The sequence below is a fragment of the Hemitrygon akajei genome, chromosome 1 (genome assembly GCF_048418815.1).
Source record: "Hemitrygon akajei chromosome 1, sHemAka1.3, whole genome shotgun sequence".
Taxonomy (NCBI): Eukaryota; Metazoa; Chordata; class Chondrichthyes; order Myliobatiformes; family Dasyatidae; genus Hemitrygon; species Hemitrygon akajei.
In genome coordinates this window covers 36,898,242-36,923,314 of record NC_133124.1, presented here as the reverse complement: position 1 = coordinate 36,923,314, position 25,073 = coordinate 36,898,242, and the positions used below count along the sequence as shown (strand labels likewise).

The window sequence follows — 25,073 nt, the reverse complement described above, 5'->3', positions numbered from 1 at the left end:
ATAACCGTTTTAAGGATGTGACAACACTAGCATTTGTGTTTCAGACTGGTCCTGAAGATCTGCAAAATTTTGATCCAGAATTTACGGAAGAACAAGTTCCACACTCCATCTGTCATTCTCCTGACTGGTCCATAGTCAGTGCCAGTGTTTTAGAAGCTGATGATGCCTTTATTGGCTTTTCTTATGCCCCACCTATTGAAGATTCATTTTTATGAAGGTCATCTTCTATAGGAAACTGAACACAACACATAATGAAAATACCTTCATAAGGATACATGTGGACTTTTGATTTTACACCATAACTATCTATCTACATGTCTTAAATAAAGCTAATAGCAACTCAGTGAATTTTGAACCTCTGACCTACTATATACAGACTTTACATTCCTTGTGCAACTTTCAAGTGATCGAATGTTTACTTCACCATTTTCAAGTCTGAAGATTCCAAAGTGTTGCATTTTTAACAATAGCTTATGATTGCTTCCCCCCTCCCCCCACCCCGATTTTGTTGAAATACTGATGAAGTGCTCTACATTTTATCTTTTAAATATCATGGGCACAGTTAATCAATGTTGGTAATTAAAGCTGGATTAATATGTACTGTGATGGTTCTCTTGAGCTGATATATTGTGACTGGCAAATTGCAGTTTACAGACATATTTTCACTTGTCACATGGTAATAACTTGTCATATTTAGATTCTGGTTATCAGTTCACTTGAAGATTCACTTGAATTGTCACTCAGTAAAAAATTGCATTTATGGCGTAGACTTTACTTGAAAATGGAGAAAAAAGCATGACCTCGCAGTTATTTAATGTGCACTGGGCGCCATCTATTAAACATTACTTTTGTTTTACTAAAATAAACTGGAAATGTACATAACAGAAAAATCTCTATCTGAATAAGATGAAACTGTACTTTTATATTATAACATATTTAACCGGTGCAGTGTGCTTGAGGTGGATGTAAACTGATACTGTAAAGCAATTAAATAGCACATATTTAAAAATATATTCTCAATAGTTTTTATTGATAATATTTTTTACATTTAGTTTTAGAAGGATAATGCAAGGATAATTTGAATGCAAGTGTTAATTTAACATTCAGATGCACCGTTTTCCTTTTTAACACATTGGTAAAATTTGGCGTGCACAGAATCACATCTGATTCTTCATGTTTTGATCCATTATTCTGCCAAATTGATGAAAGACTTGTAGGCCAGTTGTAACAAATCCTTCACGAGGAAATCAGCAGATGCTGAAAATCCAAAGCAAAGCACACAAAATGCTGGAGGAACTCAGCAGTATGCATTAAAGAGTGAACAGTCGACATTTTGGGCCAATACCCTTCATCGGGACTCCAACCTGTTCATTTAGCAGGTGGAGAACATAGTTAAGTGATTTTTTTTCCAATTATTTTCTACATTACTTATGTTGTTCCAGAACCCACACCGCACCCAGGCTATCCTCTATTTATTCCATATGTATTCTATGTGTAGAATAATCATGATGTGAACTGTAAGCAATAAGCCATTTTTATAAAATACTTTATACTTTCCTCTTTTTGTATGCTGATAACAGATAAAATTGTTGTTCAGAAAACTCTTGCCGGTAACTTGGAGTCCATGTCTGTAGTAATGGAGGAAAGTTATTCAGGAGAAATTGTTGGTTTGTAATTGATGATGAAATGCCTGCTATTTGCAAATGTTGCTCAAAATCTTTAGAGCTTGTTTTAAGATGTTTTAATTTATTCTGTGTAAATGAAACATCATCTTCAACATTGACGGGAGAAGCTCTTAATTATATACTCAGTGGCCATTTTATTGTGTACACCAGCACATCTCCAGTGAGTGGCAGTTCTGGAGGCAAAGATGCCTTGTTAATGAGAGGGGTCAGAGAAGAATGGCCAGACTGGTTCAAGCTGATAGGAAGATGCTGGTAACTCGAAACAACTGCTTGTTACAACAGTGGTCTGCAGAAGATCATCTCTGAATGCACAATAGATTGAGTCTGAAATGGATGGGCTACAGCAGCAGAAGACCACACCAGGTTCCCCACCTGTCAGCTAAGAACAGGAAACTGAGGCTACAGTGGGTGTAGGCTTAACAGAAGTGGGCAGTTGAAGATTGGAAAAACATTGACTGGTCTGATGAATCTCAATTTCTGTTGTGACATGTAGGTGATAGGGTCATAATTTGGCATAAACTATTCTGCTTTGTGTCAATGCTTCAGGCTGGTGGTGGTGGTGCAGTGGTGTGGGGAATGTTTTCTTGGAACTCATTACGCACCTTAGAAGTTTTGAACTCAACACAGTCCCAAGGTATCAGGCAGAATGCCCCTGAAAGCTGGTGTAACTTTAAAGAAGCCACCAAACCCATGTAGATTTTAGTACTAGTTGTGGTTTGTCTACTGTATTATTAATATAATATTTGGTCATATATGCGTGGATCCAAAAGAGATGGGGAAATCAGAAATGGATTTTTTTGCTGTATTTACTCATGAGATGGACATAGAGTCCATAGAACTGAGACAAAACAGTAGTGAGGTCGTGGACCATATCCAGATTACAGAAGAGGAAATGCTTGCTGTATTGAGATAAAGTTGGGTGAATAAGTCCTCGGGACCTGTCAAGATGTCTCATTGGACCTTGTGGGAGGCTAATGCAGAAATTGCAGCGGCCCTGGCAGGGGTATTTTAAATGTCCTTAACAACAGGTGAGGTGCCGGAAGACTGGATGTTAGCTAATGTTGTTCCGTGGTTCACTAAAGGTTTAAGAATAAGACAGGAAATTATAGGCTGGTGAGTATGATGTCAGTAGTGGGTGAATTATTGGACGGTATCCTTGGGGGTCAGGATATGTAAATATTTAGGTAAGGCCTGACTAGGGATAGTCAACATGGCTTTGAGCATGGTAAGTTGTGTATAACCAATCAAAGTTTTTCAAGGGGGTTATCAGGAAAATTGAAGGAAAGGCAGTAGATGTTGTCTTTGTTGGCTTTAGCAAGGCCTTTGACTTAAGTCCTGCATGGAGGCTGGTCAAAAAGGATCTGTCACTTGGCATTAATGATGAGGCAGTAAATTGGATTTAATATGTATTGGTGTTTCAGGAAAAGCCAGAGAATGGTAATAGATGGTTGCCTCTCAATGGATACCTGTGGGTGGCGGTATGCCACTGGGATCAGTGCTGGGCTGGGTTGTTATTTGCTGTTTGTATTAATGCAATAGATGCTATTGTAGAAACTGGATCAGCATATGACACCAAGATTGGTGGCATCGTGGCCAGCAAGGAAGACTTTCAAAGCTTGCAGGAGGATCTGGACCAGCTGGAAAAAAAGACTGAAAATGGCAGATTAAATTTAGTTTGAGGTTTTGCACTTTTGGAAGACAAACAGGAGTAGGGTACAGTAAATGGTGGGGTGCTGAGGAGTGTGGTAGAACAGAATGATATGGAATACAAATCCATAATTCCTTGATAATGGTTGTAAAGACAGCTGTTTGCATATTGGCCTTCATAAATCAGACTATTGAGTATAAGTTGTCATGTTATGTTGAAGTTGTATTATGTGCTGGTAAGGCTGTATTTGGAGCATTGTGTGCCGTTCTGGTCACCTAAATACAGGAAAGTTATCAATGAGATTCAAAGAGTACAGATAAAATTTGCAAGGATGTTGCAGATCTGAGGGCCTGAGTTATAAGGAAAAGTTTGAATAGGTTAGGACTCCCCCCCCCCCCCCCCCAATAGAATATAGGAGAATATAGAAAGAATAAATTTGGCAGGCTTTTTCCGTTGAGGTTGGGTGTGACTAGAACAAGAGGTCAGAGGTTAAGGGTGAAAGGTGAAATATGTAAGGGGAACCTGACAGAGAACAACTTCACTGAGGGTAGTGAGAGTGTGGAGCAAGTTGCCAGTGGATGTGGGTTCAATTGCAACATTTAAGAGAAGTTTGGATGAGTACATGGATGGGAGGAGTATAGTCTAGCTGTACATCAATGGGACTAGGCAGAGTAATAGTTCAGCTTGAACTAGATGGGCTGAAGGGCCTGTTTTGAGCTGTAGTGTTCTTTGATTCTGTAACACAAAGGGTGTAAGTGTGCTCTTCTAATGAATAATAGTAAAGTTAACTCTGCTGTTGTGACCAATAATCATTGCTCAATAAAGCACAGATTGTTTTAGTTCAGAGTACATTGAGTACTGCCAGCTTCTACAAAACTATATTAATGTCTGATTTCTGACAGTATAATTCTGTCAATCCTAAGGGTACTTAATGCCAGACTCAATCTGGTGATACACAGTAAATAGAAATTAATCTTGTCAATTTCTGCATCCTTTTCTCACGGTATCCTTTATGCCTATGCAACCAAATTTCACTGCCATGGCCATAGTTATTACATAGTTTGTATCCCACACATGCAGGCATTATGTTCAAACAATAAGAGGCATATTCAAGTCAAGTCAAGTCACTTTTATTGTCATTTTGACCATAACTGCTGGTACCTTGCATAGTAAAAACGAGACAACGTTTTTCAGGACCATGGTGTTACATGACACAGTACAAACAACTAGACTGAACTACCTAATAAAAAAACAACACAGAGAAAGCTACACTAGACTACAGACCTGCACAGGACTACATAAAGTGCACAAAAAAAAAGTGCAGGTATTTACAATAAATAATAAACAGGACAGTAGGGCAAGGTGGCAGTCCAGGCTTCGGGTATTGAGGAGTCTGATAGATTGGGGGAAGAAACTGTTACATAGTCTGGTGGTGAGAGCCCGAATGTTTCGGAGCCTTTTCCCAGACGGCAGGAGGGAGAAGAGATTGTATGAGGGGTGCATGGGGTCCTTCACAATGCTGTTTCCTTTGCAGATGCAGCGTGTATTGTAAATGTCCGTGATGGCTGGAAGAGAGACCCCGATGATCTTCTCAGCTGACCTCACTACCGCTTTTCCACATGAGACACGCTATTCTGCAGATGTTCAATCTTGAGCAATATACACAAAATGCTAGAGCAACTTAGCAGTCATCAGCATCAATGTCTTCGTGGGACTAGAGGAGGACACGGACCGACATGAGGGAATGGGAAATCGAATTGAAATATGTGGCCACCGAGAAATCCCACCTTTTGTGGCGGACGGAGCGAAGGTGCTCGACAAATCGAACCCCCAATTTGCGTCGGGTCTCACGGTGTATCGAATGCCACAACGGAAGCACCGGATACCGGTGTAGATGACCCCCGACAAACTCACAGGTGAATTATCGCCTCACCTGGAAGGACTGTTTGGGGCCCTGAATGGTAGTGAGGTATGAATGGTGTAGGGGCAGGTGTAGCAGTTGTTCCACTTGCAAGGATATAAAATAGACTGACATGGATACCCATTCATATATGAATGAAGCTATAGTAAATTACCAATGATGCCGAACATTGCCACACTGTGAGATCCAGGCTATGCCTGATCTGCAGCAGACAGCCGTTGCTGCCTCTGATTTTGATGGCAAAGTGTGTTAAATGTTGCGCATTGTGTTTGAGCAATGAGGTTGAATAGCTTGCATGCAGCTGTGGAGCAGACGAGTATGAGACTAGTCACAAACATGAGAAAATCTGCAATGCTGGAAATCCAAGCAACACAAAATGCTGAAGGAACTCAGCAGCTGTACTCTTTTCAATAGAGGCTGCCTGGCCTGCTGAGTTCCTCCAGCATTTTGTGTGTATTGAATGTTGGACCGGAATCCCGAACCGATCAATGAAGATTGTTGATAAGCAAATACCTTTTCAAGGATTCGGGAAATAACATTATTCTATTTCTATGGGTTCAGTGCATGGAGGAATAATTTATATTGCATCAGGTTAGCAAGCAGTAGGCAGTGGGTTAAAATGTTGGTTATGATAGATTGTCTCTAGAGATTTTAGGAAATTGGCATGACCAGTAGAGACTGTTCAGTGAGACCTCATTAACGGGTCTGGATTGGATTATGCTTGAGCCGTGTCCTCCCTTCCGACACTGTGGCCAAATGCTGCCCCTTAGTTCCTCAGTTTCACAATGGCAACTGATTAATAAAGAAGTTAGTGTTGTTAACAAAAAACTTTTATTACTCTTGTACAATTTTCTACAATGTACAGGCAAGATACCTCTGCTCTCGCAAACCCTCCAGACCTCAACTCCGCCTAAGGAACTCAGTCTGAACTCTAGACCCTCTGGCTGCATTCCCTGCTTGCATTCTGGATGCTGGTTCACATTCGGACTAACATTCAGAAAGAGTCTGATGCCCCATCGCTGTTGAATCATTGAAGGTGTCGATCAGCCTGCTGAATGTCTACATTTTATTGACCTTCAAAAAAAAAGCCTTTGCACCGTTAACCTTAATAGTTCCAGTGGTTAGTGAATTGTACGACAGCTCCTGCCGAAAACCAACGCAGGCATGTGGGGCACCTACAGTCTCTCATGCGCGCCCACGAGTGACGAGTTGATGTTTTGGCTGCTCTAATTGCACAGGGGGCGCCAATGAGCCAGGGGCCGCTGCGCCTGCGCGTCAGTATCTGGCTTCGGGCGGCCCATGGGAGGAGCAAAGCCTGGTGTTTGACAACTCAGTGCGGGAGATAAAGGCCCGGTCCTGCCAGCGTGAAACAGCGCCGAGTGGAGCGAAGGATCCAGCGAGAACTGCAACAAGCCAGACCTGGCTCTTCTCTAAAAATGGCACCTGAGGATCTGGCTCTCAAGGAAGTGGCCCTAGTTTACTTGGACAGGACTGGAGGGCTAGACAAATTTATCAGTGACTGCAGGCGGTACAATGGTAATACTTTTGAAGGAAAATACCTGTAAATACAAAAAAACCCTCAACTAATGAACTACCCTATGTGCAAATCTTATGAACTGAGACTACACATCTCCCATCGACACCACACATTGGATGATTGTAGGCCCCAGCCATACTGAATTTTTTCTTCACCTCCTTAGTGAACTTGGTCTAACATGGAGCACATCCCTCCCCACCATCCACATTATCTATATTAGGGGCTGCCTCAAGAAGGAAACATTTGTCATAAAACATGGAAATCTACAGCACATTACAGGCCCTTCGGCCCACAAATTTGTGCCAACCATGTAACCTACTCTAGAACCTGGCTAGAATTACCCTACTGCATAGCCTTCTGTTTTTCTAAGCTCCATGTACCTATCTAAGAACCTTAAAAGACGCTATTGCATCTGCCTCCACTACCACTGCCAGCAGTGCATTCCATGGAACCACCACTCTCTGTGTGAAAAACTTACATCTGACATCCCCCCTGTACCTACTTACAAGCACCTTAAAACTATGTCCCCTCATGTTAGCCATTTCAGCCCTGGGAAAAAGCGTCTGGCTGTCCACACAATTAATGCCTCTCATCATCTTATACACCTCTATCAAGTCACCTCTCATCCTCTATCGCTCCAAGGAGTAAAGGCCAAATTTACTCAAGCTATTCTCATAAGGATTATCCAATCCACACAACATCCTTGTAAACTCCTCTGCACTCTTTCTATAGTATCCACATCCTGTAGTGAGGTGACCAGATCTGAACACATCATCAAAAATCCCCACTACCTTCTCACAGTTACCTTCACATAGGAAGTACAGAACCATGAAATTCCACACTAACAGATTCAAGGATAGCGACTTCCCTTCAGCCATTCACTTCTTGAATCAATCTGCACAATCTTGATTACTACCTCAGTATAACAACATCATGACCACTTTGCAATATAATGGACTTTTTTGTTTCAATTGTGTTCTTTCTTTAAAAATTGAGTATAATGTATGTTATGTTTTTATGTGAACACCAATGATCTGATGCAATGTGACTGATGCTGCTGCAAGTAAATTTTTCATCACCTGTGCTATATATACTTTTGCAAAGTCCAATAAATCTGACTTGGAGTTACATTCCCATCACTTCCACATCACACTGGCTTCATGCTTTTCTGTATCTTATTAACTCAAGGAGATACAGAGCATATGCAATATTTGGTATTTGGCCAACTCCTTACACAACTAATGAGAAAGATGTTATTGTAGGATGTCCCTTTACAAAGTTAAAAAGAGTGTAAACCATGTAAGCCTTTAACCCATGTATTGTAAACTAAATGTTCTGTTATATGTATGCTGCCCAACAATTCCAACCTGTTCCTCACTGAGTTATCTTGAAAGGAGAGCAGGAGGTTGGGTGATTCTCATGCCATAACCCCAGATGACTGCCCCTCATCCTCTATGGCCTTTCCCTAAGGTAAAGAGAATTGTTCAGGTTTAATGAACTCATTCCACAGTATTTGAGCACTGGTCATGTTTTAGGTAACCTGCCCAGCTAAGAAAGAACACAGCAATAAGGAAAATCAGACACAAGGAGTGAAGGCTCCCTTCTTTAGTTCCAGTCATCTTCAAAGAAATTTCCAGTTAGAATAATTTTTCTACCAGCCAGGTTAGTGCAACATACTGTCATTTTCTATTTTGAGGGGAGCAATTTAAAATAGAATTAAACCACTAAAATATTTTTATTCATTTGCCTGCCTGGCGGAGATCAGCCTGATAATTACAATGTCAGACTAGAATGTATTGCAGTTTGCCTTATTGAAATTAGGAGAAGCAAGAAGGGGCACCAGTGAGATTATAATATGAATCAAGAATTTTAATTTTTGCAACTCTGGATCACTATTTATGTAAGTACATCTTGGATAATAAATTCTACATCCAGTTTTAATAAAACTCTCTGTGGTATTCATTTATCTCCTGCTGTTCTTCATCCAAATATCCCTTTGCCAACTACTTTCAGCTGGCATCACAGCCATTCAGTCTTTAAATTTTTAAAGTTCTCCAACCCTTTCCTTTTTATTCTCTTTCCACCCCTCTCCTCTCATTGTAACTTGTATCAATTCTAACTTTGTTACTGTTTTTTTTGCCTCCACAAATACTTCCTGATCTTTAGAGTATGTTCAACATCTTTTGTTAAAAGGGTTGTGGAGGTATATTTATAGGAGAATCTGGTAATATGAATATGAGATTACCTGATTTGTCTTAAAATGGTTCAAGGCTTCCCCGATGCCATAAAGGACAGACTACCTCTTGACTAATTCTCATCTATTTCCCAAACCTCTGCTCACTCCATATCCTGAAAAAAAAAACAAGTTCTTATGGTACTCTACTTCCTCCCCAACAGTCTCCAGGATTTCTGCTAACTCCAACAAGATTCTATCACTATACATGTGTTCCCTACCCCTCCTTTCCCCTTTCAGCAGTCCTAAATCCAATGTTCCACCCCTACCAGCCACTCCATGTGAGTTTGCATGGAAGTATATCAGATAAATTCAGAAAGGGGTGGGGAACACATGGTAGAATCTTGTTGGAGCTGGCAGTATTTTAGCAGTTACTAACCCTGATTAGTATGCATGTACATTTATTTTGACAGTCTTCTTCTAGGATCGGAATTACAAATATTTTGTTTATTCTGCGCTTACTTTACAGATTCCAAACAATGTCATGCTGTCTATCGCTTCATTATTTATGTGAATCCATCTGATCTAACAGAGTTGGATGCAAGACTTGGTAACTGTGTTCTTCATCAGCCAATAAGAGCAACGTGTTTGTTTCAGTCTGTGAGTAAGAAGAGAAGTCCTGAATGATGCTAGTGATGACAAATAGTGATTTTTAAAACATTTTCAGTTCCAGTTTTCATAATTCTTATAGTTTAATTGAAGTCTTGCAGTGTTCAGAGGTTAATCAATTTAAGAATATTTTTCAGGTGTGCTTCACATCTATCAAGACATTGTCACTAATTCCACAAATAGAAACTGAAAGTCAGGTAAATAGGGGTATCAAGTTCTAATTAAACTTTATCAAGTTGACTGAGTTTATGTACCATAAGGGTTCTTTGCATATAAGAAACAACAGCAAGCTGACTTATCCAAAAAGTCACATGCCATTTCTTTGCCCATATTGCAAATGATATACATTATATCCTGTTGTATTCTTACACAGTTTTCTATACTGTCCACAATACCACCACTCTTCATATCATCTGCAAACTTACTAACCCACCCATCTACATTTTCATCCAGGTCATTTATATATATCACAAATGGCAGAGGTCCCAGTACAGATACTTGCAGAACACCACTGATCACAGACCTCCCTTCGACCATTACCCTCAGTTATCTGTGAACAAGCGAGTTGTGAATCCAAACGGCTAATTCACCATGGATCCCATGCATCTTAATCTTCTGGATGAACCTCCCATGAAGAACTTTGTCAAATGCCTTACAAAAATCCATGCAGACAATATCCACAGCTCTACCTTCATCAATCATGCTTGTCACCACTCAAAAAACTCAGTTAAATTAGTAAGACACAACTTGAAAGTATCAAGTTGGATAAATCACCAGGACCAGATGAGATATACCCCAGGCTACTGTGAGAGGTGATGGAGGAGATTGCTGAGCCTCTGGCAATAATCTTTGCATCATCAATGGGGACAGGAGAGGTTCTGGAGGATTGGAGGGTTGTAAATGTTGTTCCCTTATTCAAGAAAAGGAGTAGAGATAGCCCAGGAAATTTTAGACCAGTGAGTCTTACTTCAGTAGTTGATAAGTTGATGGAAAAGATCCTGAGAGGCAGCATTTGGAGAGGCATAATATGATTAGGAATAGTCAACATGGCTTTGTCAAAGGCAAGTCTTGCTTTATGGGCCTGACTGAATTTTTTGAGGATGTGACTAAACACATTGATGAAAGAGGAGTAGATGTAGTGTATATGGATTTCAGCAAAGCATTTGATAAGGTACCCCGTGAAAGGCTTATTGAGAAAGTAAGGAGGCATGGGATCCAAGGGGACCTTGCTTTGTGTATTCTGAATTGGCTTGCCCACAGAAAGCAAAGAGTGGTTATAAATGGGTCATATTCTGCATGGAGGTTGGTGACCAATTGTGTTCCTCAGGGATCTGTTCTGGGACCCATTCTCTTCGTGATTTTTATAAATGATCTGGATGAGGAAGTGGAGGGACAGGTTAGTAAATTTGCTGATGACACAAAGGTTAGGGGTGTTGTGGATAGTTTGGAGGGCTGTCAGAGGTTACAGTGGGACATCGATAGGATGCAAAACTGGACTGAGAAGTGGCAGATGGAGTTCAACCCAGATAAGTGTGAGGTGGTTCATTTTGGTAGGTCAAATATGGTGGCAGAATATAGTATTAATGGTAAGACTCTTGGCAGTGTGGAGGATCAGAGGGATCTTGAGGTCCGAGGCAAAATGCACTCAAACATGCTGTGCAGGTTGACTGTGTGTTTAAGAGGGCATATGGTGCATTGGCCTTCACCAACCGTGGGATTGAGTTCAACAGTTAAAAGGTAATGTATAGCTGTATAGGACCCTAGTCAGTCCCCACTTGGAGTACTGTGCTCAGTTCTGGTCACCTCACTACAGGAAGGATGTGGAAACTATAGAAAGGGTGCAGAGGAGATTTACAAGGATGTTGCCTGGATTGGGGAGCATGCCTTATGAGAATAGGTTGAGTGAACTCGGCCTTTTCTTCTTGGAGCGACAGAGGATGAGAGCTGACCTGATAGAGGTGTATCAGATGATGAGAGGCATTGATCGTGTGGATAGTCAGAGGTTTTTTCCCAGGGCTGAAATGGCTAACACGAGAAGACACAGTTTTAAGGTGCTTAGACATAAGTACAGAGGGGATGTAAGGGGTAAGTTTTTTACATAGAGAGTGGTGAGTGCATGGAATGGGCTGCCGGTGACTGCAGTGGAGGCTGATACAATAGGGTCTTTTAAGAGGCTCCTGGATAGGTACATGAAGCTTAGAAAAATAGAGGGCTATGGGTAACCCTAGGTAATTTCTAAAGTGAGCACATGTAAAGTATGGCCTGTATTGTGCTGTAGGTTTTCTATGTTTGACCCAAGTTTTTTAAATGCTTATATATCCTATTCCTAAGAATTCTCTCCAGTATCTTCTCTACTACTGACTTGAGACTTACCAGTCTAGAGTGTCCAGTATTATCCCTTGTTCCCTTTTCAAATAATGGAATAAGATTAGCTACTCGTCAGGCCTCTGGGATGTTGCCTGTGGCTGGAGAGGACATGAAGATATTAGTCAAGGCCCCAGCAATCTCTTCCCTTGCCTGTCTCAATAAGCTGGGGTATATCCTATCAGAACCTGGGAATTTATCTGCCTTAATGCTCTTTAACTCCTCCTCTACAAAATATCCTAGCATATCAATACCATGTCCTTCTCCTTGCTAAATACTGATGTAAAGTACTCATTAAGGACCTCACCTGCATCATCTGCATCAAAGCAAATGTTCTTCCCTTTATCTTTGAGTGCTATTACTTTCTGCCCAGTTACCCTCTTGCTCTTGATGTACTGTATAATCAGAATGCCTTGGGATTCTCTTTAATCCTGCTTGTCAAGGACTTTTCAAGACCCCTCCTGGCTCTCTAATTACTTGCTTTAGTTCTTTTCTGTCTTCTTTATCCTCAAGGGCTCTGTTTGATTCTAACTTCCTAAGCTTTACTTACTTTTCCTTTTTCTTCTTGACTAAATTTGTCACCTTTTTCAACATCCAAGGTTCACTTGCCTTGCCATTTTTGTCCTTTCTTCTTACTGGAACATAACCATCTTGTACTCTGTGCAGTTGGTTGGTCTTTAAACACCCTCCACATGTCAGATGTGAACTTGCTCAAAAACAGTTGTTCCCAATTAACTCTCCCTAGTTCCTACCTAATGCTCTCATAATCTGCCCTTCTCCAATTTAATACTCTCCCACAAGGTTCATGTTTGTCCTTATCTATCCTTAGCAATCTTGAGACTTAAAGGAGTTGTAATCTCTGTTCCCTAACTGTTCACCCACTGAATTGTCAGTCACTTGGCCAGGCTGATTACCAAACACCAGGTCCAGTACAGTCCTCTCTTGTTGGACTATTGACACAGTGATTTAAGAAACCCTCTTGGATGCACCTAACAAATTCTGCCTCTTCTAAACTGTTTGTACTGAGAAGGTCCCAGATTATATTAAGGAAGTTGAAGTCCTCCATGACAAAAATCCTATTGTTTTTACACTTTTCCTGACTCTGCCTGCATATCTGTTCCTCAGTGTCCTGGTGGTTATTGGGAATCTGTAGCACAATCCCATCAGAGTCATTGCATCCTTCCTATTTTTGAGTTCTACTCATAGACTCATTAGACGAGCCCTCCATTATGTCCCCTTTGAGGGCAGCGGTGATATTGTCCCTGATTAGTAGTGCAATACCCCAACTCTTCTAACTCCCTCACTATTTAAAACATTGAAACCCTGGGATATTAAGCACCCATTCCTGTCCTTCTCTCACTAAGTCTCTGTAATGGCCACAACATTATAGTTCCATCTTCTAAGTTCATCACCTTTACACATAATACTACTAGCATTAAAATACACACACTTCAAACTATCTGTCCCGTATCTTTTGCTCCCACCTGTTTTTACTGGCCCTGACATCTACCATCCTCTCCATCCCTCCACTTTCTGATCTGGTGCTCTGGATCCCATCCCCCTGCAAACTAGTTTAACCCTTCCTGAGTGGTACTACCAACTTTACAGGCCAGGATATTGGTTCCTCTCTAGTTTAGGTACAACCCATCCTTCTTGTACAGGTCACTGCCACCCCAGAAAAGGTTCCAAATATCCAAGAAACTGAAACCCTGTTCCCTGCATCAGTTCCTCACCCACTTATTCATCTGTATTATCATCCTCTTCCTGTCCTGACCAGCACATGGCACAGGGAGTATTACAGAGATTGGGCAATATCTCACTGTCTTTTCAATGAAGCCCTCTGTGATCCTAAATCAGAAGCCCCAAATGCTGAAAAAAACCTTAAATTTGGTAATGGGCCAACCAACTCTGCACTGCTGATACCTATAATACTCCCCCACCTTCTCTGCAACATAAAACAATCTATTTTTGACTCTACTTACAATTCTAATGAAAGGCCTTCAATCCAAAAAGCTAACACCTTTCCTCTGCAAAGATGCTACCTGATCTGCTGTTTCCAACAGTGTCTTTCATATCTTTATGGTTATTTTAAATAGCTTCATTATTTTAATTATCAGGCTAATGGTACAAATATAAAGCAGAATTTTAAGTGGAATTAAGCAGTTTCGATTGTGCTTTTCCTTTCATTTTCCCCTCCCTTACTGGAAGTATGAGCCTGCATTATGTAGTCCTTGATTTGCATGTATAGTCTTCTAGTTTAGAACCACCAGTACTGCTAGGCAGTACTGACACTTAATAGAATTATCCAGTGATTTAAAGAAAAACTAATTGTTAAATGCAATTCTTCCACAAATAACTTCATCTGGTCTTTTCAAGGTTAATGTAGTGCTAAAGTTGACACACTTGCCTCCATTACCAAATTACTCGCTTAGCCTTTGTCAGTTCCCCCGTGGATACCAGCTGCTGAGGTATTATAAGGTAGAAGGAGTGGTTATTGCAATGACAACTGTAACCAAGTACACACAAGGTGCAAGATTCCTTTGTTCTGAATCAAGCTGCCCCTTTTCAACAGGTAAGAAAAATAATCAGTAGGAATTTAATAAAAACTTGTGTTTTAATGTGTTATTTTTATTTATTTATGCCACTTAAAGATCTAAGTGAACACCAGCTGGTGTGTTCACTGAGATTCTTAACCTTTCACTTCGGCAATCTGAGGTACCCCCCTGTTTCAGGCAGGCTTCAATTGTACCGGTACCTAAGAAGAATGTGGTAACATGTTTCAATGACTATTATCAGTAGCACTTACATCCGCAGTGGGAGGTGGTGATGAAACATCAGGTAAACTGCTGAGCTTTTCAAGGCAGAGGTGGTGCAATATGCTTTATGATTAACTTCCCGTGGCACACTAACTTGGCAGTTCTATCCCAGTCCTGCTCACCCGACCTGTAATATCCAGCAATCAAGTGTCATCCAATTTTTTCTACCGTGGGAGTTTTCAGCCATCAGCTTGGTAATAGTATATATTCTGCCTCAGGCTTGTATAAGGCAGGCTCTAGACAAACAGAGTGACATAATCAACAGGCATGAAACAGCACATCCTGATGCCTTCTCTATCATTTTGGGGGATTTTAACCAGGCCAGCTTGAAAAGGTCCCTCAATTATCGCTTGTGGAACTAGAGGAGCCAACACACTGGACCAGTGTCACTCTACCAACAAGAAGGCTTACCATTCCATCCCTCACCCACACTGATCACCTGACTACTTCTACTCCCTGAATATAGGCAGAGACTGAAGTCTGCAGCACCAGTAGAGAAGACCAAGAAGGTATGGGAAAAGGAGGTGGAGAAGTGCCTACAGAACTTCTTTAAGTCAGTGGACTGGACAGTGTACAGGGATTCATCTTTGAGTCTGAATGAATAAACCACAGTTGTCATTGACTTCATTAAAGCCTGCTTGGATGAATATGTGTCTACGACAACTTGCTGTAATACCTGATTCAAATGCCATGGATGATCCAGGAGATTCATAGTCTGCTGAGGAGTTGATCTGTGGCATTCTGGTCTGGTGATCCGGGACTATACAAGAAAGGCCAGATACAACTTATGGAGTGCTATCCCAAGAGCAAAAGAACAATTCTGATTGAGGTTAGAAGTGGAATCTGATGCACGTCAACTTTGGCAGGGTTTACGGGCCATTAGTTCCTACAAAGTAAAGCCTAGCATCGCTCCCAGATGAGCTCAACGCCTTTTATGCACACTTTGAAAGGGAGAATAAAACTACAGCTATGAGGATCCCTGCAGTATCTGGTGACCTTGTGATCTCTGTCTCAGAGACTAACACCAGAACGTCTTTCAAGAGTATGAACCATTGTAATACATCAGGCCCCGATGGCATATTTGGTAGGGCTCTGAAAACCTGTGCCAACCAACTGGCAGGTATGTTCAAAGACATTTTCAGTCTCTCATTGCTACAGTAGGAAGTTCCAAACTGCTTCAAAAAAGGCAATAATCATAAAAGTGCCCAAGAAGAGCAGGGTGAGCTGCTTTATTGACTATCACTAATACTCATGTCAGGCTGCTGTTTATTGACTACAGAGTGTTTAACACATCATTCCTACAGTTCTGATTAAAAAGTTCCAAAATCTGGGCCTCTGTACCTCCCTCTGCAACTGGATCCTCGACTTCCTCACCAGAAGACCTTAGTCTGTGTGAATCAGAAATAACATCTTCACCTCACTGATGATCAACGCTGGCACACCTCAAGGATGTGTGCTTATCTCACTGCTCTACTCTCTCTACACCCATGACTGTGTGGCTAGGCACTGCTCAAATGCTATATATAAATTTGTTGATGACACAACTATTGTTGGCAGAATTTCAGATGGTGACGAGGAGGTGTACAAGAGTGTGTATATCAGCTAGTTGAGTGATGTCACAGCATCAACCTTGCACTCAACATCACTAAGACCAAAGAATCGATTATGGAGAAAGGGTAAGATGTTAGCACACACGCCAGTCCTTAATGAGGGATCAGTAGTGGAAAATCTGAGCAGTTTCAAGTTCCTGAGTGTCAACATGTCTAAGGATCTATCCTGGGCCAAGCACGTTGATGCAGTTATAAAGAAAACACGACAATGGCTATGTTTCATTCAGATTTTGAGGAGATTTGGTATGTCACTAAAGACATTCGCAAATTCCTACATGTGTACTGTGGAGAGCAATCTAACTGGCTGCATCACCATCTGGTACGGTGGGGGGGAGGGGGGGGTAACTGCAGGAAGTTTTGAATTCACTCAGCTCTATCATGAGCACTAGCCTATCCAGCTTCCAGGACATCTTCAAGGAGTGAAGCCTCAAAAAGGCTGCATTCATCATCAAGGACCCCCATTACCCAAGACATGCCCTTTTTTTATTTTTAATATACTGTACATATATATACATACATGTATATACACACACTGTAAATTACAGTATTGTATTATTATGTATTGCAATGTACTGCTACTGCATAACAACAAATTTCACAACATATGCTGGTGATATTAAACCTGGTTCTTATTCTGATTCTGAACTTCTGCCCAAGAAGCGACTTGTTTCTACTCCAGTTTGCCTACAACAGGTCCACAGCAGATGCCATCTAATTGGCACTTCAGTCAATCTTGGAACATCTGGACAGCAGAAGTGCATATATCAGGATGCTATTTATCGACTAGACCTCGGCATTCAATACCATCATCCCCTCAAAACTATTCAATAAATTTCAAGACCTTGGCTTCAATACCTCCTTGTACAATTGGATCCTCGATTTCTTCACTTGTAGTCCCCAGTCAGTTTGGATTGGCAACAACATCTCCTCCACAATCCCATCAGCACAGGTGCACACAAGGCTGTGTGCTTAGTCCCCTGCTCTACTCGCTTTACACTTATGACTGTGTAGCTAAACACAGCTCCAATACCATATTCAAGTTTGCAGACAACATCACTGTCGTAAGCCAAATCAAAGGTGGTGATGAATCAGCACATAGGAGGGAGATTGAAAATCTTGCCATGTGGTGCCATAACAACAACCTTTTACTCAATGTCATCAAGACCAAAGAGATAGTTATCGACTTCAGGAGGAGGAAACCAGAGGTCCATGAGCCAGTCCTCATCAGAGGTGGAGAGAGTCAGCAACTTTAACTTTAACTTCCTTGGTGTTATTGTTTATGTGGTGGGCCCAGCACGTAAGTGCAATTATGAAGAAAGCATGGCAGCATCTCTACTTCCTTAGGAGTTTGCAAAGCTTCGGCATGACATCTAAAACTTTGACCAACATCTATAGTGGAGAGTATATTGACTGGCTGCATCACAGCCCGGAAACACCAATGCCCTTGAACAGAAAATCCCACAAAAATAGAGGATATGGCCCAGTGCATCATGGGTAAAGCCTTCCCCACCATTGAGCATATCTACATGAAATACTGTGATAATAAATTTACTTTGTACTTTGAAGTTTACTACATAATTCTAATTATAACTTAACTTGTTAAATGGAGCATGAAATATTGAAATTAAACATTAATAATTGACCTTTGCTTTATAAATAGCTTATGGAGTTTATCCTCCATGTTTTATTTGTGCAAGCATTCTTAACCTTCCTTGGTTTTAAATTTTGTTTAACTTCCCAGAGAAATTGATGACATATATTACCATTTCCATGCTCTGAATGTACCACTCTTTAGACAACTTTAGAATATAATGTATATTTGTAAAATGCTTATCACATCCTTAATCAGTCATAGTTAATATACAACCTTTTATTTTGAGACATTACTGGAATGAGTGCCATAAGATGCTACAAGCAACAAAATACATAATTTCAAAGGGATTGATTAATTTTTTTTTAAATGCCAGGATCTTTTATCTTTAAGACATTTGTTACCTCTAATCCAATCTGATATTTGAATAAATAAATTTAAGCAGCCAGTCCTACTAATATAATCTATTAGTACATAATTTTGATCTAAGATTGCTGAAACATTGTGCATTAATATGGTTCCTGATTTAGTAAATGTATTTTGCACTAATGTTAAGAACTGATTAAAATCAACTCTGAGTTCTGAAAGGGTATTGAATTAAAAACATATAATGTCATTACATATACCAGGCTTTCGGTATATTCGGGTGCATACTGTAGGTGCTACAGAATCAGCAACTGTGCGAAAGGACTTTACTTGCACCTTGTGTAACTCTCCACTCAAGGAAGACGTGAAATTCAGAGTGCTGGGTGGTATGTACATAATTCAATATATTCCTAATTTCTTTCCACATAAAATAATGACATTTTGAACATGTTAACTACTAAGAGGCAATTCTAAATCAAGTGAAAGACTTTTAGTGTGTGAGGGTGAAGGACTGAACTTCTGTAAAATCTCTGCTTAATGGATATTGGAATTAAAATGCCAATTAATGTTTTATGTAATTAGCAACCAATGCCAAGCCACAATAATTAACTTTATTAGATCAAGGTTACAGTGAAAAGTAGAGCAAGTTTCCTTCTTTTTATTGCTCAGGAAAGCCGCTTTGTGGAGATGTGTGTATTGTCAGAGGGGGAATAGAAAGAACCAGTCCCAAATATTTTAACACTTTAAAAAAAGTCTGTTTATCCTGACCATTTAATCTGATCACTGGGATGGTTTTAATGTATAAAAAAGGAAGAAGGATTATGAAAAAATTAGTGGAGGAAAAGTGTAATTTAAAACACCACCTAAAATGTTCATTTATGATTTGTCACCTTCTGTTATTTTTCTACTTAACCACCATCATATTGTTTCTATTTCCCCATGGGGATGAATAAAGTATCTATCTATCTATCTATCTATCTAAAAAAGTAGAGCCCTTGGTTCAGAATTTGTGTGTCACACTTGTCTGTAAAGGAGGTAATATTGGGTCAGAAGTTCAATGCAAGGCCAAACAGGATTGCAGGTTATTTGGTTCAACCTGAGATAGGGGCCAAGAAAAAATTAAGTCGGGTGGTACAAGTATAGTGTTTTTCCAGGGTTTAATCTGAAAGCACTTGATAACAGTGTGGAATGTTATTTTTACGTATATAATGTTTTTATTAGCTTAAAGTTTGTAAATTAAATGTTGGAATGGAAAAACAATTTTTTGTTACTTTCAGATGTGTTTTTAAAATATAATACATGTTATTTGTTCTGCAATAAAGTTTTTATTATAAAAACACTGCTTCATTGTCAGTTATGGAACTTGGGTGGGTAGGAAAATATTTGAAATTAGTTGCATTTTTGAAATGGGGAAGGAGTTTCTGAAGCAATGAAGGCAATGTGAAGTAACTGAAGACTATGATAGTGTTAAAAAGCAAATAATTTTAAGGTAAAAGCAGAATTCTTTTACTGGATAATGCTGAAAAATGCAGAAATTCCAAACCTGGTGGTTAAGGTTGGGTGTGGTTTCCTGCTGCATGCCATTGTGTTACAATGCTGGTGCAGGATAACTAAACACATTATTAATGATAATGAATTCTTTATTATTTTTCTTCAGGAAATGTGTGCAGATTAGACAGACTAATACTATGTCATAAAATTATTGAAAAATATAAAAATGAATTACAGAATGCCTAACTATAAATTTACAAATATATCTGTTCATTCTACAGGAACAGAGTGAAGTCAGTGAGGCTCTCAAGACTCTTCTTACCATTTAGTTTGTTTTGGCTAATTTGTATCACAGTTCCAATTCTTTTCTTTTGGATGCTCTACATGACTTGATAGCCTCACTTAACAAAATCTATGAAATTAAGTTTTGAAATATCACATTCTCCTTTTTTGGGGGGAGAGATCTAACTTTTTTTCAAAAATGTACTTTGTTTAAAGTTTTTTAAGTCCTTAAATAAATTATAATGCCCTGAAAGAACTGATATAAATTTCCATAAAATGTAACTATGTTTGCTCAACTTTATTTATATGTTTTCAAGACAAACAGCTTGTTGAAATGATTGATGCAGCTGCCCTTGATGTTATTAAAGGAAATCCAGTCAACAAGCCATGTTCCAGGTATCAGTCTTTCACTGTGTTTTTAAGGGGTAAGTTAGCTTTTTTATTTGCAACATGGCACTAAAATTTAAGATTTTTGTTTTATTGAAATGACAAGCAATACTTAAAGGTATTGCAAATATTGTGAATGTCTCTACAGGTAAATGTCATTTTGGTCAGCTATCTCTTAAAGTAAATACCATTTCATACCATTTTCACTCAATTTGTTGCTCTCCACTCAAATTGCTACACAGGATTTTGACTGATTCTTTATATTTAATGTCATTTACTGACAAATCTGTAAGCAACTTATACTCTGAAATAAAGGTAAAGGTAGCATTGTTTTGAAAATATTATGTAGCAGTTTTCCTTGTTTAACTGCAGTGCAGCCCTATATTTCATGCAAAATGTACTTCAAAGGAATCTAGTTGTCAAAAGATGGGCATTTAGTGGGTGACATAATCACAATCTATAATTAAGAACATATCACGTGTACTTTAAAGAATGGAAGAAGATACGACGGTTCTGTGGTTGTGATTCTTACAATCATTATCCAATAGGTTCTGCTGGAATCTTTCCTTTCCCAAAGGATAACATACAACACAATGGGCATCAGTAGCTATCTTGTACCTCTTAATAACTGTGGAGGATTATGGGAAACTCTTATCCTGTCTGTCCTTGTGTGCACTTCCAGAAGGATTTATTGGATAGCAATCAAGTGTGAATTAATTTACTGCTTCCCTAACTTGAGGCAAATTAGAGACATTTCTGCTAATGTAATTTTATGTTAAATCAGAGATTAAAAACCAAAATGTTACTTGCTGATTATTAAGAATCAGTAACACTTCTGATTCTGCATTTTCCCCACTGAAACATTCCAGCATTCTGAGCTCCTCCTGCAAACGTGCCATCACCCTTGCCTGTGCAAGAAGGTCATAGTGGATAACTTCCCATTTATTTGGTTTGTGGAAAAGTGCTTTTCCAGTCAACAAGGCAACTGATATTGAATACCATGCATTTGACATTCTATGTCCTGTCAGACATAGGACTCATAGAACATTAATCATTAATAACTTGCTAGAAAATTCTTAGCTGCTGTAGTTTATCAGTTTAAAAACTCCTGCTAAATTTGAGAAAAATATTAAATTCCCCTTTGATTCATATCAAAAATAATCTTCAAAAACATGCATACACAACATCACATTTATGATCAGCACACCAATGGCATAGTATACATTTGGAGCAACTCAGAAGAGTCAGGATAGGTACATTCCAAAGAAGAAGTAGTATTCTAAAGGCAGAATGATGCAACTGTGGCTGACAAGGGAAGTCAAAGCCAACATAAAAGCAAAAGATTCAAAGTACATTTATTATCAAAGAATGTATAAATTATACAAGCACTGACCCAACTTCTCCTCTCCGAATGGCTCACGCCATCTACATGGATTGTACAACACACCACCTTGGCTCATCCTGTGAACTCGCCTCACCATTGTTTGCCCCCTCACAGTTTGCGGTGATAATTTAATGCATTTTACCTCAGAAAATGTGTTTCTTGCCATTTGAATTACCAGTGAGCTTGAATTACCAGATGGTAATGCGGTCAGTTAGAATACTGTCCACAGTACATCTGTAGAAATTTGCTAGAGTCTTTGGTGGTACAGAAGAGATGGTTTGCACTTGAACTGGAAGGGGACTAAAATCCTAGTGGGGAGGTTGCTGGTGCTGCACAGTGGGGTTTAAACTAGAATTGCAGGGAGATGGAAACCACAGTGCCAAAACAGTTAGTGGAGAGGTGTGGAGACAGATGTTGTTAAGACCTTACACAAGGTCAGGAACCAAAAGATTGAGTATAGGGTGACTAATGTATTGAGCTGTGTATGTTTCAATGTAAGAATATCGTAAAAAGCAGATGGGCTCAGTGCATGGATCAATGCCTGAAACTATGATATTGTAGACATTAGTGCAACAGGCAAGGCTGGACTGGCAGCTCAATATTCCATCTTAGATGTGACAGAGCAGGAGGGATTAAAGGAGGAGTGATGGCATGACTAGTCAGGGAAAATGTCATGGGAGTGCTCAGTCAGTACAGACTGGAGAACTTGTCACATGAGGTTACGGGCAGAAATGAAAGATAAGAAGGGTTTGACCACATTGATGGGGCAATATTACAGACTACCCAACAGTCCAAAGGACTTGGAGGAACAAATTTTCAGAGAGATTGCAGAATGTTGCAATAAATATAAGGTTGTGATAGTAGGTGATTTTAACATTCCACATATTACATAGAACATAGAAATATACAGCACATTACAGGCCCTTTGGCCCACATTGTTGTGCCAACCATGTAATCTTCTCTAGAAATTGCCTAGAATTTCCCTAGCGCATAGCCCTCTATTTTTCTAAACTCCATGTACCTATCTAAGAGGCTCTTAAAAGACCCTATTGTATCCGCTTCCACCACTGCCACTGACAGTGCATCCCACGCACCCACCACTCTCTGTGTGAAAAACTTGCCCCTGACATCTCCTCTATACCTACTTCCAAGCATCTTAAAACTGTGCCCTCTCATGTTAGCCATTTCAACCCTGGGAAAAAGCCTCCAACTATCACACGATCAATGCCTCTCATCATCTTATACACCTCTATCAGATGTATCCTCTCATCATCTGTCACTCCAAGGAGAAAAGGCTAAGTTCACTCAACCTATTCTCATAAGGTACGCCCTCCAATCCAGGCAACATCCTTGTAAATCTCATCTGCACTCTCTCTATACTAGCCACATACTTCCTGTAGTGAAGTGACCAGAACTGAACACAGTACTCCAAGTGGAGTCTGACCAAGGTCTTATGTATTTGTAACATTACCTCATGGACTGGGACTCCTGTACTGTAAAAGGACTACATGGGATAGAGTTTGTCAAATGTGTTCAGGAAAGTTTCCTTAATCAGTACATATTAGTCCTGATGAGAGAGTGTGATAGTTGATCTGCTATTAGGGAATGAGACAGGGCAAGTGACAAAAGTTTGTGTAAGGGAACACTTTGCATCTGGTGATCACAGTGCCACTAGTTTCAAAATAAATATGCAAAAAGATAGGTCTTGGCCACAGCATGAGATTCTAAATTGGAGAAAGGCCGATTTTGATGGTATCAGAAATAATCTGGCAGTGTGGATTGGAACAGGCTATTTTCTGGCAAAAGTATAGTAAGAGTGATGCCTTCAAAAGTGCAATTTTGAGAGTACAAAGCTTGTATGTGCCTGTCAGAATGAAAGGTAAGGATAGCAGGTGTCAGTAACCTTGGTTTTCAATAGATATTGAGGCCCTGGTTAGAAATTAAAAAGAGGTGCATAGTGGTATAGGCAGGTAGGAACAAATAGGGTGCTTATGGAGCATAAGAAATGCAAGCGAACACTTGAGAAATAAATCAGAAGGGCTAAAAGAAGGTATGAGGTTGCTCTACAGACAGGGTGAAGCATAATCCCAAGGGCTTCTACAGATATATTAAGAGCAAATGGATTGCAAGGGTCAAAATTGGTCCTCTGGAAGATCAGAAAGGTAACCCTGTGGAGCCAAAATAGATGGGGGAGATATTAAATGAATATTTTGTATCTATATTTACTCAGGAAATGGACTCATGTAGAAGTGAAGCAAAACAGCATCAACTTCATGGACCCTATACAAAATACAGAGGAGGAGGTGTTTGCTGTCCCGAGGCAAATTAGGATGAATAAGTCCCCAGGGCTGATAAGATGTTCCATTAGACCCTGTGGGAGGCAAGTGCAGGAATTGCCAGGGCTCTAGCAGAAGTATTTAAATCATCCTTAGCAACAGTTGAGATACTAGAGGATTGGAAGACAGCTGTTCAAGAAAGGCTTTAAATTAATCAGGAAATTATAGGCCGGTGAGCCTGACTTCAGTTGTGGGAAAGTTACTGGAAGGTATTCTAAGGGACTGGATATATAAGTATTTGGATAGACATAGACTGATTAACGATAGTCAGCATGGTTTCATGCACGTTAAGTCATGTCTAACCAATCGTATAGTTTTTCGAGAAAGTTACCAGGAAATTTGATGAAGGCGAGGCAATGGATGTTGTCTTCATGGACCTTAGTAAGACATTTGACCCAGTCCTGCATGGGAGGTTGGTCAAGAAATTTCAGTCACTTAGCATTCAAAATGAGGTAGTAAATTGGATTTGACACTGGCTTTGAAAGAGAAGTCAGAGAGTGGTTTTCTGATTGGAAGCCTTTGACGAGTGGTGTGCTGCAGGGTTCGGTACTGGATTCATTGTTGTTTGCCATCTATTTCAATGATCTGGATGATAATGTGGTTAACTGGATCAACAATTTTGCAAATGACACCACGATTGGGAAGGCTGTCGTGGTTTGTAGTAGTGTAGTAGAATCTGGGCCAGCTGGAAAAATAGCCTGAAATATGGCATTTGGAATTTAATGCAGAGTAGTGTGAGGTCTTGCACATTGGTAGGACCATCCAGGGTAGGTTTTACATGGTGAACGGTAGGACATTGAGGAGTGTGGAAGA

General features: G+C 39.9%; 2 protein-coding genes across 7 annotated transcripts in view; both read left to right on the top strand.

Moving 5' to 3' along the window:
- sgk3 (serum/glucocorticoid regulated kinase family member 3) overlaps nucleotides 1-1,777 on the top strand; it is a 100,867-nt gene extending 99,090 nt beyond the window's left edge. For all 6 annotated transcript variants that reach the window (XM_073041265.1, XM_073041293.1, XM_073041272.1 and 3 more), the window contains one exon: nucleotides 45-1,777. In XM_073041265.1, coding sequence (XP_072897366.1) covers nucleotides 45-215 — 171 coding nt within the window. In that variant the 3' untranslated portion in view covers nucleotides 216-1,777. The remainder of the gene's footprint in view (nucleotides 1-44) is intronic.
- Nucleotides 1,778-6,690: 4,913 nt separating this feature from the next.
- Nucleotides 6,691-25,073, top strand: part of mcmdc2 (minichromosome maintenance domain containing 2) — a 55,162-nt gene continuing 36,779 nt past the window's right edge. The window contains exons 1-6 of the mRNA XM_073038011.1: nucleotides 6,691-6,790; nucleotides 9,494-9,624; nucleotides 9,771-9,830; nucleotides 14,374-14,569; nucleotides 18,644-18,766; nucleotides 20,471-20,578. Of these exons, the coding sequence (XP_072894112.1) occupies nucleotides 6,691-6,790; nucleotides 9,494-9,624; nucleotides 9,771-9,830; nucleotides 14,374-14,569; nucleotides 18,644-18,766; nucleotides 20,471-20,578 (718 nt within the window). The remainder of the gene's footprint in view (nucleotides 6,791-9,493; nucleotides 9,625-9,770; nucleotides 9,831-14,373; nucleotides 14,570-18,643; nucleotides 18,767-20,470; nucleotides 20,579-25,073) is intronic.